General features: G+C 45.9%; 1 protein-coding gene across 1 annotated transcript; it reads left to right on the top strand.

The window, feature by feature from the left end:
• Positions 1-922: 922 nt before the first annotated feature.
• On the top strand, positions 923-4,801 carry LOC310908116 (retinoic acid-induced protein 3-like). Its single transcript, XM_083858797.1, has 3 exons — positions 923-1,856; positions 2,849-2,892; positions 3,593-4,801. Exons 1-3 carry the CDS (start codon positions 932-934, stop codon positions 3,683-3,685), a joined length of 1,062 nt encoding a protein of 353 aa, XP_083714923.1. The 5' UTR covers positions 923-931; the 3' UTR covers positions 3,686-4,801.
• The last annotated feature ends 12,183 nt before the right edge of the window (positions 4,802-16,984 follow it).

The following is a 16,984-nucleotide window of genomic DNA, read 5'->3' as shown; positions in this document are numbered from 1 at the left end:
GCCTACTTAAGCTCTTTTTCCCCTAGGAGACAGGCTTGCTTAGACAGCACTGAAATCTTTATGATGAGACAGGAATGTGTTAGAGACCTTGACATCACGCAATAACTTGGTGGTTACTTCTCACGCAATGAACAGCATTGACTCTGACATGTCAGGCCTCTAGTCAGTGCAAGGCACTATCTTGGGGGGGGAGGCTGAGGTCTTTGAGACACTCCTTATTGCTACAGTGCCATGAAGAAGGAGAAATATGAGTTTAGGGTTAGTGTTTGGTTGCCTGTATTTGCTGCTGAATTTGGAGTTAGAAGGGCTATGCTGGAGGCATCCAGGTTAGTTATCTGCAAGGTAAAAGGTGTTAAAGTGTCACCTTCATACATAACAGTAAACCAAAGCCAAAAGTGCCTCAGAGACTGTAAAAGGGGGAATATTAATATAAAAGAGAACAAATTTTCTCTTCTGCATTGTTCATCTCTGAATCTCCCTGGTACCAAGGTACTGATGTTGTTTGAACTTGTCAGAAGAGCGTAAACTGTTATGACTAACAGCTGCTCTAGTATCGCAGAAGTGACAAGGCAGTCTCTGCACTGCAGGGCACCAAGCAAGTGCCTGCTCCAGCACCTCTCCTTCTCCCTGCTCCCCACACTCCTAAAACATTGCACAACATCGTGCACAGCACAGAGGACATGCAAGGTGAATTAACCTCCTCCTGAGGGGCTTGGCTTGCCCTTGATGGAGAGCCAATGCCAAACTATGAGATGACTGCTGCCATTGCCCCATGTCCTTAGCACTGTGGTGTCCTTGCCCAGCAAGGTGGGGATGGAGGTCTGTCTTGCCTCTCCTTCCCCACTGTTGACAGTACCCAGATGGTTGACTTGACAGCCTGTGTTTTCTCTTTTTCTACAGCTTTGCAGAGGTTGCTCAAGAAGGCAAGAGGATGACAACGACACATCCCCCAGGCTGCGGCAACATCGGTTCTGACTACTACCTGCTCTGTGACACAGAGGCGGCCTGGGGAATTGTCCTGGAGTCACTGGCTGCAGCAGGCATCGTCATCACCATTTTCCTCATCTGCTCGCTCTTCTTCCTTATCTGCAAAGTCCAGGACAACAGCAAGCGGCACATGATCTCCGTCTATTTTTTCTTTCTTTTAGGCACACTCGGTGTTTTTGGTCTCACTTTTGCCTTCATCATTAAACTCAATGACAGGACTCGTCCCACTCGCTTCTTCCTATTTGGAGTCATCTTTGCTCTCTGCTTCTCATGCCTCCTCACCCATGCCTGCAACCTCAACAAACTAGTGAGAGGAAGAAAGCCCTTCTCCTGGCAAGTGCTGCTGCTCTTCGTTGTTTCCTTTGCCCTGGTACAAGTTGTGATAAGCATAGAATATTTAGTCACCATGTTAGTAAACCAGAGAGAAGAATTCCTGACTATGGATCCGGAAAAGACCAACAAGGACTTTGTCATGCTTCTGATCTATGTGCTCTTCCTGATGGCTCTGACTTTCTTGGTTTCCATGTTCACATTCTGTGGGTCATATAAAAGCTGGAAGAGGCACGGGGCACACATCTTTGTCACTATCCTGTTCTCCATTGCCATTTGGGTAGTGTGGATCACTATGCTCATAAAAGGCAACAGGGCTTTAGACAAAGAAATGTGGGATGATCCTGTTGTGGCCATTGCTCTGGTGTCCAATGGCTGGATTTTCCTGATAATGTATATTGTCCCTGAAATTTGTTTCCTCACTGCTCCTCTGAAGCTAGAGGACTACCCTCCAGAAAATGACTCCTGCCAACCCAAGTTCATAAAGCAGGCAACTGGAGTGGACAACCGTGCCTATACCCAGGATGAAATTGTGCAAGGTATGATGAAGTGACTGGCTCCACTGTCCTCCCAGCCCTAAGCACACAGGCACCACTCATGACCTAAAAGAGGTGGGACAGCTACAAGAAAAGATTTGAAGATGACAGATAAATTTGAGGCTAGAAAAAAGTTTCAGATTGATAAAACTTTGGAAATGCACATGAAAATTAGTCTTCAGACATGAGGGAAATGAGTGAGGACCAATGCAAAAGTTAAAGATGTGTAGGAGGAGTGACTGAGTAGGAGACTTGCTGCATGTCAGGGCTGAACTATAACTTTTTCTGACCCTGCTATGTCTGGGAAGTCCATTTTAAAAATCAGGAGTTGTGTTTTTTTTGTCTCTTAGTGATGCATCAGCTCTTCAGGCCTATCTAGGTTATACCTTGGAGGTTATTTATTCCAGTTCTCATCAGGTCCCCTTATCCATGTAAGAATGAATCCATCATCTGAAAAGGAGGCAAAGAGGTTTCCCTTTTCTGTATGAGTCTTTTGTCTACTTGGACAAAGCAAAATATTCTATCAGTTGATGTTTCCCAAACCTGTGGGTAGGAGATGTGATTCCTCTGGCTGTGGATTTGCTACTGGTATCACGCTTGTCACCTGGAGTCAGACCCCGAGGTTTGTGAAAGAATAGTCAAGAAAGGCTGTGCTCTCCCAGGGAATACTGTGAAGGGGGTCTTGTGCATACAAGTGGGAGGGATGTGGCTGGTGGTCATGACAGTAATTGTGAGGCAAGAGGAGGTGTCTAAACTCCAAGGCCACCTGCATCCTATTACTTGCAACACCATTCATTCCTGCTTTCAGAGGGAATTATTTAATGTCCTCCACCTATGGATTTTAGCCCATTCCTGCCTGCACATTGCAGTTAGACCAATCTAAAAGCAGCTGCTCATGTAGCCACAACCCTCTGAGTCTCCCCTGAAGTGGTATTTCCCAGCTACTGTGTAATGCTAATGCACTAACTTTCCCCTGCTTTTGTCTTGTGACACAGGAGACCTCAGCTACTCCCCGTACACTTCTCACTTTCAGATGAAGGTAAGTTCATGCCACTGTCACCCGTTTCACGACATGCAGGCTAGAGGCTATTGTTCAGGTGCTGAAAGGAGGGGAAGGAGAAGGGGCGAAAACAGATGGACCTAGAGCAGGCTCTGTGAAGGCAGACCTGTGCTTTGCATGGAGCCAGGTGATTCTGTGACATGTTCATGGAGGTGCAGTGACTGGGAGAAAAAAAAGAGCTATGACATGTCCAGGGACATGGGAAGGCAAGAGGAGCCCAAGGTAAAGAGGTTGTGGTTTTCAATACTTCAGGATTTGGTACCACATAAGAAGCCCTCTCTTTGAGCACAGTTCCTACAGTAGACTGTGCCCTTTTCTCAGAAGAGTGTGCTTATTTTGTCAGCCCAGGCTCTGAATGTATTCCCACCAGCAGACACTGGAAGTTGCAGTGCAGATCCAGAATGGGCAGTCCGCATGTCCACCTGTCCATTCGCCAGGCCTCCTTCAGACCACAGCCTAGCCAGGTCTAGTAGCTCACATCATGTTCCCACATGTCCTCGGGTGACATGTCTCCATCACTAATTTGTTCTGCCAGGATCCTCTTCCACAGCCTTGTTGGTCACATTCTCAGGAAACCTTCAGCTCTCTTTCTCCCTTCCTTCTTTGTTCTCTTTATATGCCTTGTTTTATTACTTCTGTCCAGTTTTCAAATGTAAAGACTTTTGTGCTTCCTTTTCAGGCCATTGAACCCCAGAATGATTTCTCCATCCCTCGCCCCAAGGCCCGGACAAGCCCATACCATGACTACACTGGTGGGAAAAGCCCCATGTAGCAACTCACAGTGAGCAGAGACTAAGTGCCCCTCAGCAGAGGCATGGGGAATGGGCTACATGGTGACAAGTGAGATGATCCTGCAAAAGAGTCAACCCACACCAGCAAAAAAGGAGAGGGATCCTCTTTCCCCCACACAGGCATCTTTGTAGCTCCCTGTCAATCTTCAAACATAATCTTTCAGACACAGCCCTGGCAATCCTGTCCCTGCTCACTCTGTCTCCATGGAATGGAGCTTCTCTCTTCTGATGGAAGTGTGTCCTGGCCTATTTTCAGCAGGAATGCTAAAGAAGCAGGAAGATCATCAGCTGGGTCTGTTACTGGCTTTGCCCCAGACAGGACCTGCTTTAATCAGCTCATGGGGTTGCCTGCACCCCTCATCTGATGGGAGAAGAGGAAGGATCAGGAGCATCAGCCTACACATTCCTTCCTCCTGCCCACCTACAAAGACATCTCAGGTACTTTTGAGGACATCTTTATCTATCCACTGTTACTTTTGTGCCTACTCCCAGCCCTGCCTGGCTGTCCTCCAGAGATCAGAGAAGAAGAGACAGACAGAGAGAAAAAATATTCCTTTTTTCATCTTTATATTTGCTTCCAACACCTTCCTTAATATCTAGGGGCCGTGCTGGAGATGGGGAAGAAAAAACTTAAAGACGTTAAACCGTATACACCAAATTACCCTGACACATGTTCCAATTCATGTTCTAACAGCTTTATTTCCAGCTCTGGGTCCTACCCATGTGCCCCAGCTGAGCTCCCCAAGGTGCCTGCCCCCCTGCAGACTCTCCCTCCCCGCCTCAGCCACTCCAGGCTGTGGATCCCCAAAGACAAAGCCTCTTCCATGTGGCTCCTTGCAATGTCCTGGTGGGTTATAATCCTGTGAACCCTGGATCTCAGCCTCTTCCTGAGTGTGTCTGTGACATTAACACAAACATTTCCCAAGCAGCTAGGTTACAGAGGGCAGACATCCTTCTTCCCAGGCATGAGTGAGCAATATAACTACAGAGAGCTCTCCAAGTGGGTGTGTGTGGTACACTGGCGTCTGACACAGTTGTATATTTATTTAGTACTTTGTATATGGACTGTTTAATTAATAAAAACCCAAACAGCCTGACTATGAGAAACTGGTGTTCTTCCTTGGGAATGTGATTCCTGTAATGGCTGGTGGGGTGACAGCAATAGCTCTCCATGGGTTGGAGTGGGCCACCTGGGAGGTTGCACTTAAGGAAAGGTGGCAGAGAGATGCTTCTTTGAAGCTGTCTTTGTGAACCAAAGATCAGCTGCTTGAGGGTGCAGAAGAAGGGTTACTAGCTTCTCCATGCTACTTTATTGAATAAAGTCAATTCAGTGTTAGGAATGCTTAAGAAATGAGGAAATATAAATCCAAGCCACAGCAAGCAAATGCCAGAGGAAAGATGTAAATTTTTCATCACTGCACATGTCTGTATCTGCTGTGTCAATACTCCTGTATTTATTTGCTTGTCTCTTGTTGGGTACCTGCATGATCAAGAACAGGAAAGGAGCTTGTAGGTGTGTAATTCAGTTTGTAAAAAATGTCTTTCTGATGTTCTGAATACATGTAGTATTTTTATTTGAAAATAGAAACAATATCAAAGCAAAATCATATCAGTGAACATGAAGATGATGATAATTTTTAAACCACCCAATAGTATCAGGCTATAATTTCCCTTTTTAGAGGATACTCTCCCATGAGATTCTACATGGTGTTATGCTACCACATACCATTATGCTCTTGGCAAGTAAGCCCCTTCCTCAGGCACAGTGCTGTCTAGAATCAGGCAGCCTGGGTCTTCCCCACTCTGACTACCAGCACTGAAGGGCAGCACAAGGACATCTATCATGAGAAGGATCCCTCCTAAGGATTGATTTTGGAATGTATCACAGGATAACTTGCCTTTTTGTAGTAAATTTGAGGTGGAAATGATGCTAACCATCCCTCCTCTTCTCTCTTCCACCTACACAGTCCACAGGTGTCACACAGAGGATGAGGCAGAAAACTCAAGGATGCTAATATAACATTGGAAAGCAGGCTGGGAAAAGGGTTTGTGAAGCTGTGATGCAACTTGTTGACTTGCAGACTGAAGGTAGGAGGGATATGCTTGGAACAGTACCTAACTTTCAAGAAATTACCTTTTCAAGCAGATGTGGTGTCATTGATAACTCAAGCATGTCTCAGGATGATTCAAAAATGTGTTGAAAGAGAGCCAGCTCCTCTGCTTCAGTGGAGTCTGGCAGAGCAAAGGAACAGGTTAATAGGAGAAATAGGAGTGAAGTGTGCTCTTAGTGTGTGTTTTCCATATCTCAGGCATTTACCAACTCCTTCACTAACTGCCACTTACCAGAAGGAACCTCCTAATGTGCTTTGGCCCCAGAGGTGGCAGAACTAGGAGGGATGACAGACATCATATGCACTCCCATTGATTCAGGGCATGGTGATTTTCTTGATTATTTGGTTGTTACTGTGCATGCTGCTTGGCAGAGAATGAAAATCTCCTCCCATGGATTTAGAGTGCCTTTTAGAGTAATTTTTTTAAACTTCTGTAATGACATAAATACTAATCTGCCCAGTGTTATTTTGCACTTGTTTTATATTAAGGCAGCTTTGTGTAAGAGCTCATTTAAATGCCAAAATAAATATGAGTTTCTGTGGAACTTGGCACTGCTTGGTAAGGGTTTCTTACACCTCAGGAGAGACTTTTGGAAAAGCAGCAGTTTCCTCTCTCCTTGTAATTGAGCTTAAACCAAACCAGCTGGCCACTTAGTCACACACATGTCCCAGCAAAACCCTAAACTGGTGGGGCCAGACAGACTAGACCCAAAAGCAACAAGTGAGTTGAGGAGGCAGGATCCTTGTGCTGTTTTTTCTGAAAATCTGCTCACTGCGAGGCCTGTAAACCCAGTAAGGCTCATCCTTACACTGTCTTGTGCACAGGGTTGTGGTGGTGGTTGCTGGTGCTCTGCCTTCAGGGCCCTTTGGTTTCTGGTCCCTCCTCTCCCTGTTTAAGGAGACCAGAGAGCAAGAAATGTACACATCAGAGAAGAGCTGGCACAGAGCACACATGGATTATGAAAGCAGCCAGGATTATCAGCAGGCAGGATAAACTGCTGAACTTCAGGTCAGGGGTGTCATGGGAAAAGAGCAAAGAAGGACAAAACCACTCTTTGGTCCCAGGACCTTCAGGGTCACCATCCCACAGCCTTGCCAAGGCTGTAGGTCTCCATGTGCCTGGCCAGGAGTGAACATGGAGGGTGTAATAAACCTGGGCACATACCCAGGTCAGTGGTGACACAACCTGGAATGGGGAGGGACCTTGCTGGGGTCACCTCCCAAGTGCTCCCTGCCCCTTCTGGGAGCTGCTGCTGGTGCCACCTGCCCTAAACAAGATTTTTATTTGAGAGGGATTCACCCTCTTCCTAAAAGTCCTTTAGCCCTTGCTGTGTCACAGGGGTCATGGGTCCCTCTTCCTCAGCTGGGGCCACTTTCTCCAGGTTCATAGGGCCAGGCGATCACTTTAATCAGATCTGCTCCCCAAGGAACAAAATCACAGGGCCACAACTTGGATGTGGCAACTTTTGGTTCAAGAGTGCCAAAGGTGACTGTCTCACAGAAGGGCTGACAGTACAGGTGGTGTGTCCAGTGCCCAATTACAGCAGTCACCTTCTCCCATACAAACCTTACACAGTTCCAGTGTGCCTTATCACACTGGACCAGAACCAGAGGTCGCTGAAGAGGAGAAATGCCTCCCATTTTCCTGGCTATGACAGAGGCAAAGTGAACAGCTGGGAGCAGTCTCCTTCAGTCATCCCTGGCAGCTGCACTACAGCCTGTGAGCAGTCCTAGAGGGCAACAACACTCGGGAGCAAGGGACAGCATTCAGCCCACCCTACATTTCAACATACACTCTGCTCTTATACACCCACACTCCCCAGGGAGGGACTGATTTTGCAGTTTCTTAAAGACAAACATGAGATATAAAAGCTGTCAGTGTGAAAGTCGTGTGAGCAATACATGGGATGCCTCTTGCTTTATTCTGCTCCAAACAGAATATTCTGCTCCCTTTAAAGTGTAAGCTCTCAGAACATGCTCGGAGCTGGTGGTTCTGAGAAGCCATAGAGTTCTTCCTTGTTTCCAGCTTTTTCCTACATTTTAGTAGGTGTAGTTAGTGGTACTACAGAGTCACTCAAAGCTTTTGGTCAGATGGGACTTGTGGAGAGGTCCAGTCCAGCTTCTGCCCAGAACAATGCTCATCTCAAAGACCGGTTTGAGGTAAGCTTTGAATGTCTCCAAAGGCAGAGATCACACAGCTCTTTTGGGGTCTCTGGTGTCTGACTGCTCTCATTAGGACTTTTTTTAAACCTGTGTCTAATCAGAATTTCCCTTCTTGCAACTTCTCTATCATCCTTTGACCTCTCACTGTGCACCTCTGAGAGAAGCCTGGTCCCATCTTCTCTATAGCATCCATCTGGTTGATAGATAAGACCACCTGGATCCCTCTTAGCCTTTCTTCTGGTGACTAAGCAGGTCCCTTAGTCTTTCCCCCTGGTGACATGGTCCAAGCAACTCCCAACAGTCTCAATGGCTCCCCTGCCAGATTTGTTCCTCTCCATCAAGCTCTGTAGCAGTGAGTCACCCAAACTGGACATGGTACTCCAGATAGAGCCTGCTGAGCACTAAATAAAGAAATAACCAATTCCCTCACCTTGCTGACTTCACTCTTACTCAGACAACCTGGTATGTGGTTGGTGTGCATCACTGGACAATGCCTTCTTCAGACTCATTTTCCCCAGCACCAGTTACTCCCTTTGCCCTGGAGGAGCTTTTGTGGTTATAAATAGAAGGGACTGAACAGTCCTGAGCTTCCCTCTGTAAGGCAGGTGGTTTTTGACAGGAGCCAGAAAGAGCACCCAAGGCCACAGAGCTGAGGGCTGCAATGACAGCTGCCTCTCCTAGGAGGAAGCCCTCAAAAAGGAAATCCAAGAGCCCCTGCTCAAATTTGCCTGCTTTCTGTGTCTCTGAATGCAAAGTGGAGGTGTGCCTCAGTGGCAGCAAGCCCAGCCCTTGAGCGCCGCCTGGTCTGTGTCACTGCACCCAGGCTGGGGTTGGTGAGCTGCTGGTGAGCAGCTGCACTCAGCAGAGCTGTGCACTCTGGGGCACCCAGCCACGGAGATTCAGCTGCCTCTGCCCCAAGGCAGTCTCCGACACTGCACGGAGCAGTGAGGAACAATGGCCATGAGAATCTGTGTTGGGGGTTCCTGCCCCACTCCAGCCACCTTGGTTCCTTTCAGCCAGGGACATGTCTTGTCCCCTCTCCCTACCTGCAGCACACTTACCCTTTTGCACTCATTACTTTCCTATTTAAGATTCTTCCCCTCCCTTAAAGTCAACATGTGCTGGCACATGCAGTTTCTAGGGAAACTGGTGTTTGCTTTGCTTTTGCTATGGTGACAAGTGAAGCACTCTGCTAGATATGAGTGCCATTTTCTGAAGACTTTCTGAAGTGCCAGGCATGGAGCAGGAGCTGCCCTCCCATCTGACCAGGCTGATTTTATCTGCATCTATTTTCAGAGACAGCCAGGGTTCTGCCTGGCAGGTGGTTTCTTCCATGAAACTGGTAACAGGTGCATTTGAGGAGAAAGCAAATGCTGTGGTTTTCAAAATGGGCATCTTGCTCTCTAACTAATTAGTCAACAGCTGAAATAGAATGCTGTGTGTCTCCAACATACGTCACTATCTGCTGTTTCTCTCTGCAGTGAGGATCCAATGCTTGAATTTAGACAAATGCTGAAAAATTTTTATGAGATTCCTAATTATGGACAGATAAGGACCTCAATATCCTCTGGTACTGCTCCTTGCTCACTGCTGTAAGAAACAGGGAGGAGGAGGCTGTGTTTCGGTCTGTGGTTCCCCAGAGGAAGCGGAGGGAAGGCCGGCAGGGGCGGGGGCGCGGAGAGGAGCCGGCGGCGGGATTGCAAGCGGCTCCTCCTGGCATTCCGCCAGCGGCCGCCGGGCGGCGCCCTTGTCCCGCGGTGGTTGGGGCTGGCCCTGGGCGGGGGAACGCGCTCGGCTCGGACAAAACCCGCCTCAGCACAGCTGGGGTATTAAAAGTCTTAATAACAATATTATTATTGCTAATAATAATAATAATAACAGTAACAATAATGCTATTTCATGGGCTTACACTGAGCCTCGGTAAAATTTGCAATTTCGCCGCCATGAAATGATTTATTTGACTCAGCATGTTCCAAAAAACAAAAACAAAACCAAACCCCTTCACACCAATAAAAAACAAGCAACTATAACTTTCCAGCTGAAAAAGAAAGCTTGTCCACTGTGATGTTCTGCTTGTTTTATACAGCAGCACAAAGAGCTTATCTCTGAACTCATTTTATTTTAGGCACAGTTTAGTTTGATTTCAAATAGCCTCTTCCTGGTTGTCTACATTTCAGCTGCTGGAGAGAAATGGTTGCCTGGAGAGGGTGCTGCTCATCTTTGGTATCTGTAGTGGAGGAAGATCAGCCAGCCCCCAGACCCTGCACTGCAGACTCCTGGTGCTTCACAAGGCTGCAAGAGACGGGCAATTGCGGGGGTGGGCGGCCAGCGGGAAGGCTTCTGAGAGACTGACTGGCCAGGCAGGGGACGGGTCACAGGCTCTGCTCCCCATTCTGTGCAGCCTCCCAAACGGAGCTTCTGGGCTTGCCTAGGTGGAACTATGCCAGTCAGAAAACCAGGAGACCCCCACTGTCAAAGTCTGTGGTACCTGGCAATAACGTGGACAAATATATTACACAAAGAAGAATCAGGTCTTTGTCCTTTCTCCTCCTCACCCATCACACCATCACTACTATGTACAGAGACTGTGTTATGGTTCTCCTTCGCTACATCCAGACTTTTGGGTTAAAATCAGCAAAATGATTTGTTTGAGATGAGACATTGATAGGGCCAAGATTAAGTGCCCAGTTCCCAAGTACTGATCAGCTCACAAGCAGATGGATTCACTGATGCAAGGATGTGTGTACTGAGCCAAGGTATGCTCAATTCTCCAGAGCATAGGCTGATGGAAGGACTGTGGGACAGTCATAGTACTGCTTCAAATGACCTGAGAGGTGTCTAGTCAGTTTTTGCAGCATTGCAGTGTCACTGTCCCCCACTCTGCTACCCTGGTCCTGTCCTAGAAGGACATGAGCTCTACTGCCTGCTGTGCTTAAGTAAACTCTCTGAAAGCTGAACAAAAACCTGTCCTGTGTGAGGATGATGCCCTGAGAGGCTACCTAGAACAGAGACTAAACAGCATTAAAGGAATAAAGTAGGTATTTATTAAAAATGCCTTTGAAGAATACACCTTGGGCAATACAAGAGCCTGACTGAGGCTACACCAAAGATGGACAATGGGCACCACGTTTTCACACTTTCATAAGTTTTGGCCCATTTATACATTGGGGTTAATTGTCCAATTACAGCTTCAGGTTATGAAGTCCCATCCTCCCAGATTGCTCTCCTCATTTCTTTGTTGTTTTTACTTTTTGGGCCTGAAGCTGCAACAGTGTCCTTGGTTCTCTGGCTGTAAAAGGATTGCTGTGTCTAACTACCCTGTGAAGAGATCTTGCTAACGCTTTATATGAACCAATGCAGTACAGAAACTGGAAAATATTAAAGCTAAAACTTAAGGCATCAAGGACACGAAATCTGGAACCGTCTCTATTTCATCGGATCTTCAGTAGCCAGGCGGGGGCACTGCGGTATCTGCAGCCACCACCCAAACACACGGTTCCGTTCCTGCCGAGTTACCCAGAACCATTTTTAACCTATTCAAAGCATTCGAGTGAGTTCGCACCAGATCAGTAGTTCATTTTCTGGTGGTGATCACATTTTTCATCCAACAGCAGTAGATCTAAAGCCAGATTTACCGAGGTGTCCAGCTCTGGTTTTAGCTACAAGTGCTTTTTTCCAAATCCTCGGACAAGTGGGGTGGGAGGAGAGGAAAGTTCTCTCTCTACAAGTTTCATTATGAGCTTTGCCTTTTTTTGAGAATCATTTGTCTTTATTGTCTGGCAGTACCCTCTAAAAGTGGAATCAACTTTATGGAATGAATGAGGAAATGCTGAAAGAAGCTGCATGGTCCTTTACAGGATCCTAGAGATGAAACTCTTGCTAGTGTCTAGCCTTATTTCTCTTTCATAGTGCACTCACTCATTAAATGTACCCAGCTTTTGGGGCATGCTCTGTCTCCAACTGTGCATACAATGCTCACACTGAAATTAATAGAAGCATGATGATACATTTGAAGTGGGAACATTGGGGAAAAAAGTTAAATTCTTACAGGTACAAACAATGGCAAAAGTTTCTTTGACTTTATTTCTCACCTTAGAGACCTTATAGGTCTAAGTAAGGAATCATTTATATGGGCATACATGTCTTAGCATAATCCTAAGAAAAAAACCCAAAACAAACATTAACTTGGAAACATATAAGGATTTTAAAAACATGTCTTTGTGGCCTCTGTCTTAACAGGGATTTGTTACTGTGTTTAATCCCACGGTCTCAACCCCAATTCTACTCTGGGGAATGGGGTATTATTTGTGTTTGATGGGATCATCACGATACACATGGACAATGTGCTGGTCACCAGTTTGCATTGAGACCTTAGATCGGCTATTCAGAAATTCTGCTGTCTTGTTTTTGATATGTCTTTTGAGTCCTTCAGAAAGTCTTCCACATGCTTAGCCTTCCATCATTCTAGCATGATAGGAAAATGATACTTCCTACATTCAGGGCAGAAGGTGAAGGTCAAATTTTCACCATGCCTAGGTGATTGCTCACCCACACACCCAGGTGAATCGCTCTGTGTCATTCAGAAAACAGAGTCAAACCTGGGCTGCTTCCAAGCAAGAACTCAAACTACAGTGTGGTGGAGTCACCATGCCTGTTGGAGTCACCATGGAACTGTTCAAAAGACAAGTAGAGATGGAATTTAATGATATGGCTTAGTGGGTATGGTGGCATTCAATTGAATATTGGACTTGATGATCTCAGAGGTCTTTTCCAGCTTATATGACTCCAATACTGTGCTCTCATTCCCCTCTCTATAATGGAGAAATGCTCCCACCAACATCTGGTTTACAGGACAGCGGGGACCAAACAGGTAGAGGACAGCTCTTCTGAGCAGCAGCCTTCCTCAGAAGGGATGCTTTTATCAAGTATAAGGTTTAAGATCCCTTTCTGGAGGAGGATGCCCTCTCACCTGTTTGCTCATTTGCTTAAATGGAAGCCTCTGTAGGAAGAAATGAGGAGTGTCAAAATACCTGGATGCTCTCAGGGCAAAAAGTAAGGCAATGTTTGATATAGGTCTTCACATCCAGACTGTCCTGTTGTCCCTGGCACTCAATTGCAAACCAAGCACAGAAGCTCAGTTCAGCCCACATTGGCAGCTGGACTCCAGGATTTCTGTGGACTCTCCAGTCCAGCACTAACATTTGGCCTGTCTTGCCCTACCAGTAGATGAAGCAAGTGCAGTTTCCCAGAACAAACTGCATGCTTTCCACTTCTGCTGTGTAAAATCAGCCAGCAGCATCTTGCTGAAGAGATTTCATAAGAGGGAGGAAGTCATGGGTTAGTGGCACTTGGTCAAGGGTTTTTCTGGCTGCAGCTATGCCTGGCTGAAACTCCTGATCCTTGTCTCATGAGCTGGATCAGATCTTCAGTCAGGAGCAGACATCAGGGGGAATGGGAGTACCTCCCAGTCAGGCAGAATGACCTCCTGTCTCCCTGGGCAGAACAGCTGAGATGCAGCTCCCTGCACCCAAACCATTTATCCTCCCATTACACCATGGCCTCCTCCTTGGTGTCCATCTCTTACCTTGGCCAAGGGGAGGAGAAAAGCAAGAGTGGAATGTCATCCTGTTATATTGTGCTGACAGTGAGCATTCATCCTTTGCAGCTTCCTCTGAGCATCTGTAGCACTGCTTTTCCTGTCTCAGCTCCATCCAGCTCTGCAGGTGAATTCCTGAAAGGGCTGTGAACTAACTGTGCTTTCTAAAGACCTGAAGAATGAGGACATAATTTAATTTGGCTGTCGATGGGCATCAAATGGTGTGAAAGAAACGTTTGCCTCAAATCCATCACTATCTGGGACCAAAATAACAGATAAAAGGAGAAAATCTGTGGGAGTTATCATTATATGGAGTTGCCATGGAAATAGCATGAGAGAGCTTGGAGGAGAGCTGACACATTATGTCTCCAGGAGGGCAAAAATCTCCAGCTAGCCTCACTCCTTTTTATCACATTAACAGGCAAATTTTTTTTTTTTTTTTTTTTTTTTTTTTTTTTTTTTTTTTTTTTGCTTTAGCAAGGGGTGGGAAAACATCAAAGCATGGTTCTGACATTTTTGTCTATCCTTTGATTTCTCTGATGAAGACCTCCCTGACCCCTCAAGAAACAGAAAAGTGAACCCTAATGCTATTGGTAAGTTGCCCTAGAAACCATTTAATAACTTCAGTAAAATGGTAAGAGGGATTTTAAGCAGAAAATATTACTGACTTTTGTGAAATCATATTTTAAAAATCCTTTATTAAAAATGTACTATTCTAAGAGTTTTTTCAAATAAAAAATTATGAACTTCATTTTAAAAGTGTTTTAAATGCTGATTTCTAAAGAAAAGCATTACAATTTGAAGGATCTCTTTCAGGTGAAGTTGCTGTCTTGTGCCACTGTACTCTTCTGGGAAATCTGTTTCTCTTCTCTCAATTGCCAAATCCCACTTTTAATCTCATTCCCCTGATTAGGACAGACCATCAAGTCTGTTCATATGTTATATCCTGAGACTTCACAAACACATCTCCAAGGCATGATGTTGTACAGGGGCGATGCTTTACTGGGGTGACATCCTCCTGCTCACAAGTCCAGCTCTCCACTCTGCGCTTCCTGGCAGGCCATGGGTCACTCCTCTGGTGGTCAGTCCCCACTCGGGACTATCAGTGGTGGCTGTGGCAACCTGACCCAGAGCAAACCACCAGTGACATCCACCTGGCATCCACCTGCACTTGAGTATAGGTGTGCAAGTGTGAGTCTGTCAGTTCACTCCTTTGGGTTTTCCCAGGCTCCGGCCAGCACCAGGAGCAAACTTGCAGATGTGGGGAACAGTGGGCACCAGCAGTGCTGATGCTGAACCTTTGGGGTGTTCTACCCCAAGCCAGACATGGAAATGCTGACAAGGACCCAAGCAAAGGAGTGCAAGGAAGGCTCTTTCTATGAGGTTCCAGCAGGCTCATCACTGAAAAGAAGTCAGGGAGAAAAGAGTAACAGATACCACTGTGCAGCAGCTTTTAAACCAGGGGTGATACAATGGGTGGAACATACCAACAACCAATGGGATCCTTGTGGGTGGGGAATACAAGGGGAGGTGCAGAAAATCGTAACCAATGGGGTACACAAAGGGGAGGATACAGAACCAAAGTGCCAATCAGACACTGAGGAGCAGAGAACATTCTGGTTAGGAGGGTATGGGTAAACTCTGATGGACAGGCAAGGGGTTGGCATATTGCAGGATTGACAGGGAAGGGTCTGGAACAGAGGGTTGGGTTAACTTGATGGACAGGAGGGATGGTGGGAACATTAGGGCTGAACCAATTGTGAGGGAAATAAAGGGGATTAGGGAAACACCACAACATGAGTGAACAAAACCACTTCTGGTCAGTAAAAAAATTGTTGTCCATGCCTATAAGGCCTCACATTTTGTTCTGCTATATTATTGCTCCAATTTTGCAAAATGTTTTCCCAGGATACTGTTTTACCAGCCCTATCTTCCACCCTTTCCTGAGGCTTAGGCTGCTACAGATTGTTACTGAGCACCTTTTAGGGGCAAGAAGGACATTCAGCCTGCAGCCAGGCTCTGCAGGGTAGAGGGTGGACAGAAAATCCTGGAGCAGGGCAGCAGCAAAACCTTCATATTTGTACCTGCTCTCTTTCAGCAGATCCCAGAGGTGGAAAAGGAAAGATGCCCAGGACCTCCAGTGAGACCTTATCCTCCCCATCCACGAGTACCAATGCATCAGCCCTGCATAATTACTGCAAGGGCAAGTGAGATGAAAGGAAGCAGAATAACAAGAGAGGAAGACAGACACCATGGTCCCCAAATGCCCCTCTAGGAGTCAATTCAAGTTATGTTCCAGCTATTGACCCAGTTATTTCTCAGAGCACCATCTCACCAACTGAATTTCTACCATATCTGTGACTCCACTTGCAAAACCTGGAACCTCAAGAAATAGAAAGGCATTTTGAAAACCAGAATAGCTAAAGGCATGGAATTAATTTGTGTGGGGTGACAACTGTGGGCCAGGCATCTTCTTTGGATTATAGCTATCACATTTGCCATAATGGCAACAATTTCAAGTGTTTTCCCTAAAGCTGTCTTGAAGAAAAAAAGGGAGGAGGGGCGAAGGGAGGAAGGTCTCTTTTGACACCTGCATTTCTCAGACAGAAGTCTTACAATTATCTAAAAACAAAACTTGTGTTAAGTTCTTGTTGATTGTTTTGTCTCTTTGCTCAGCATCAGTTTAAGATAAAATTATACACATAATTTTATAAATGCTATTTATAAAGCTGTGGATACATATTATGCATATTTTGTGCCAAAATGAATCCATTTTTATGCCTATGAAATGACAAGTTGCAAACACTGAATAATTCCACAGGGGCTATTTTTAAAGTACTTGGTGATGCATTTGTTGCTGAGTAGCATCTCTCTGTCTATAGCCATGGGAATAGACACCATTTTTAGCTTCTTATAATTCGGGAGCTGGATTCAGTCCAGAGGGGTTTGTCACAACAATTTGAAAGGCCATTTATGATAAACGGATTTGTGGATTATGGGATCAAATATTTCAGAAAACAATTGTGCTTGCCTTCATATCAGGACTGTCTGGGGAGCTTATATTCATCCCCTTGCTACATGTCCCAGGAGCAGGAACTGCGGTCACAGGGAAATTCTCTCTCAGGGTGGCAGTTCCCAGGATATTTTCCTCATCTCCCTGGTGTGCCTGGTTGTACCTTGCTGCTTTCAGCAGAGTTATCTGGAAGCAGGTTCCTTCAGTATTACCTCAGGATTGTTATGTTCATTTGTTTCTTTTCAATGAAAGGGGAAACATCTAGAGCCTTTTCAAATGCTACTGCTTTAGAATCAGGAATGGGAGTAACTTGAAAGGTGAAACAAAAATCCCCGTCTGTATCTGCAATTTTTTGCTTCATTATGTGCATTCTGGGCTTCCATTCAAAATAAACAAA

The sequence above is a fragment of the Zosterops lateralis genome (genome assembly GCF_965231275.1).
Source record: "Zosterops lateralis genome assembly, chromosome: 4".
In the NCBI taxonomy this organism is placed as follows: domain Eukaryota; kingdom Metazoa; phylum Chordata; class Aves; order Passeriformes; family Zosteropidae; genus Zosterops; species Zosterops lateralis.
This window is presented reverse-complemented; position numbering and strand designations above follow the sequence as displayed.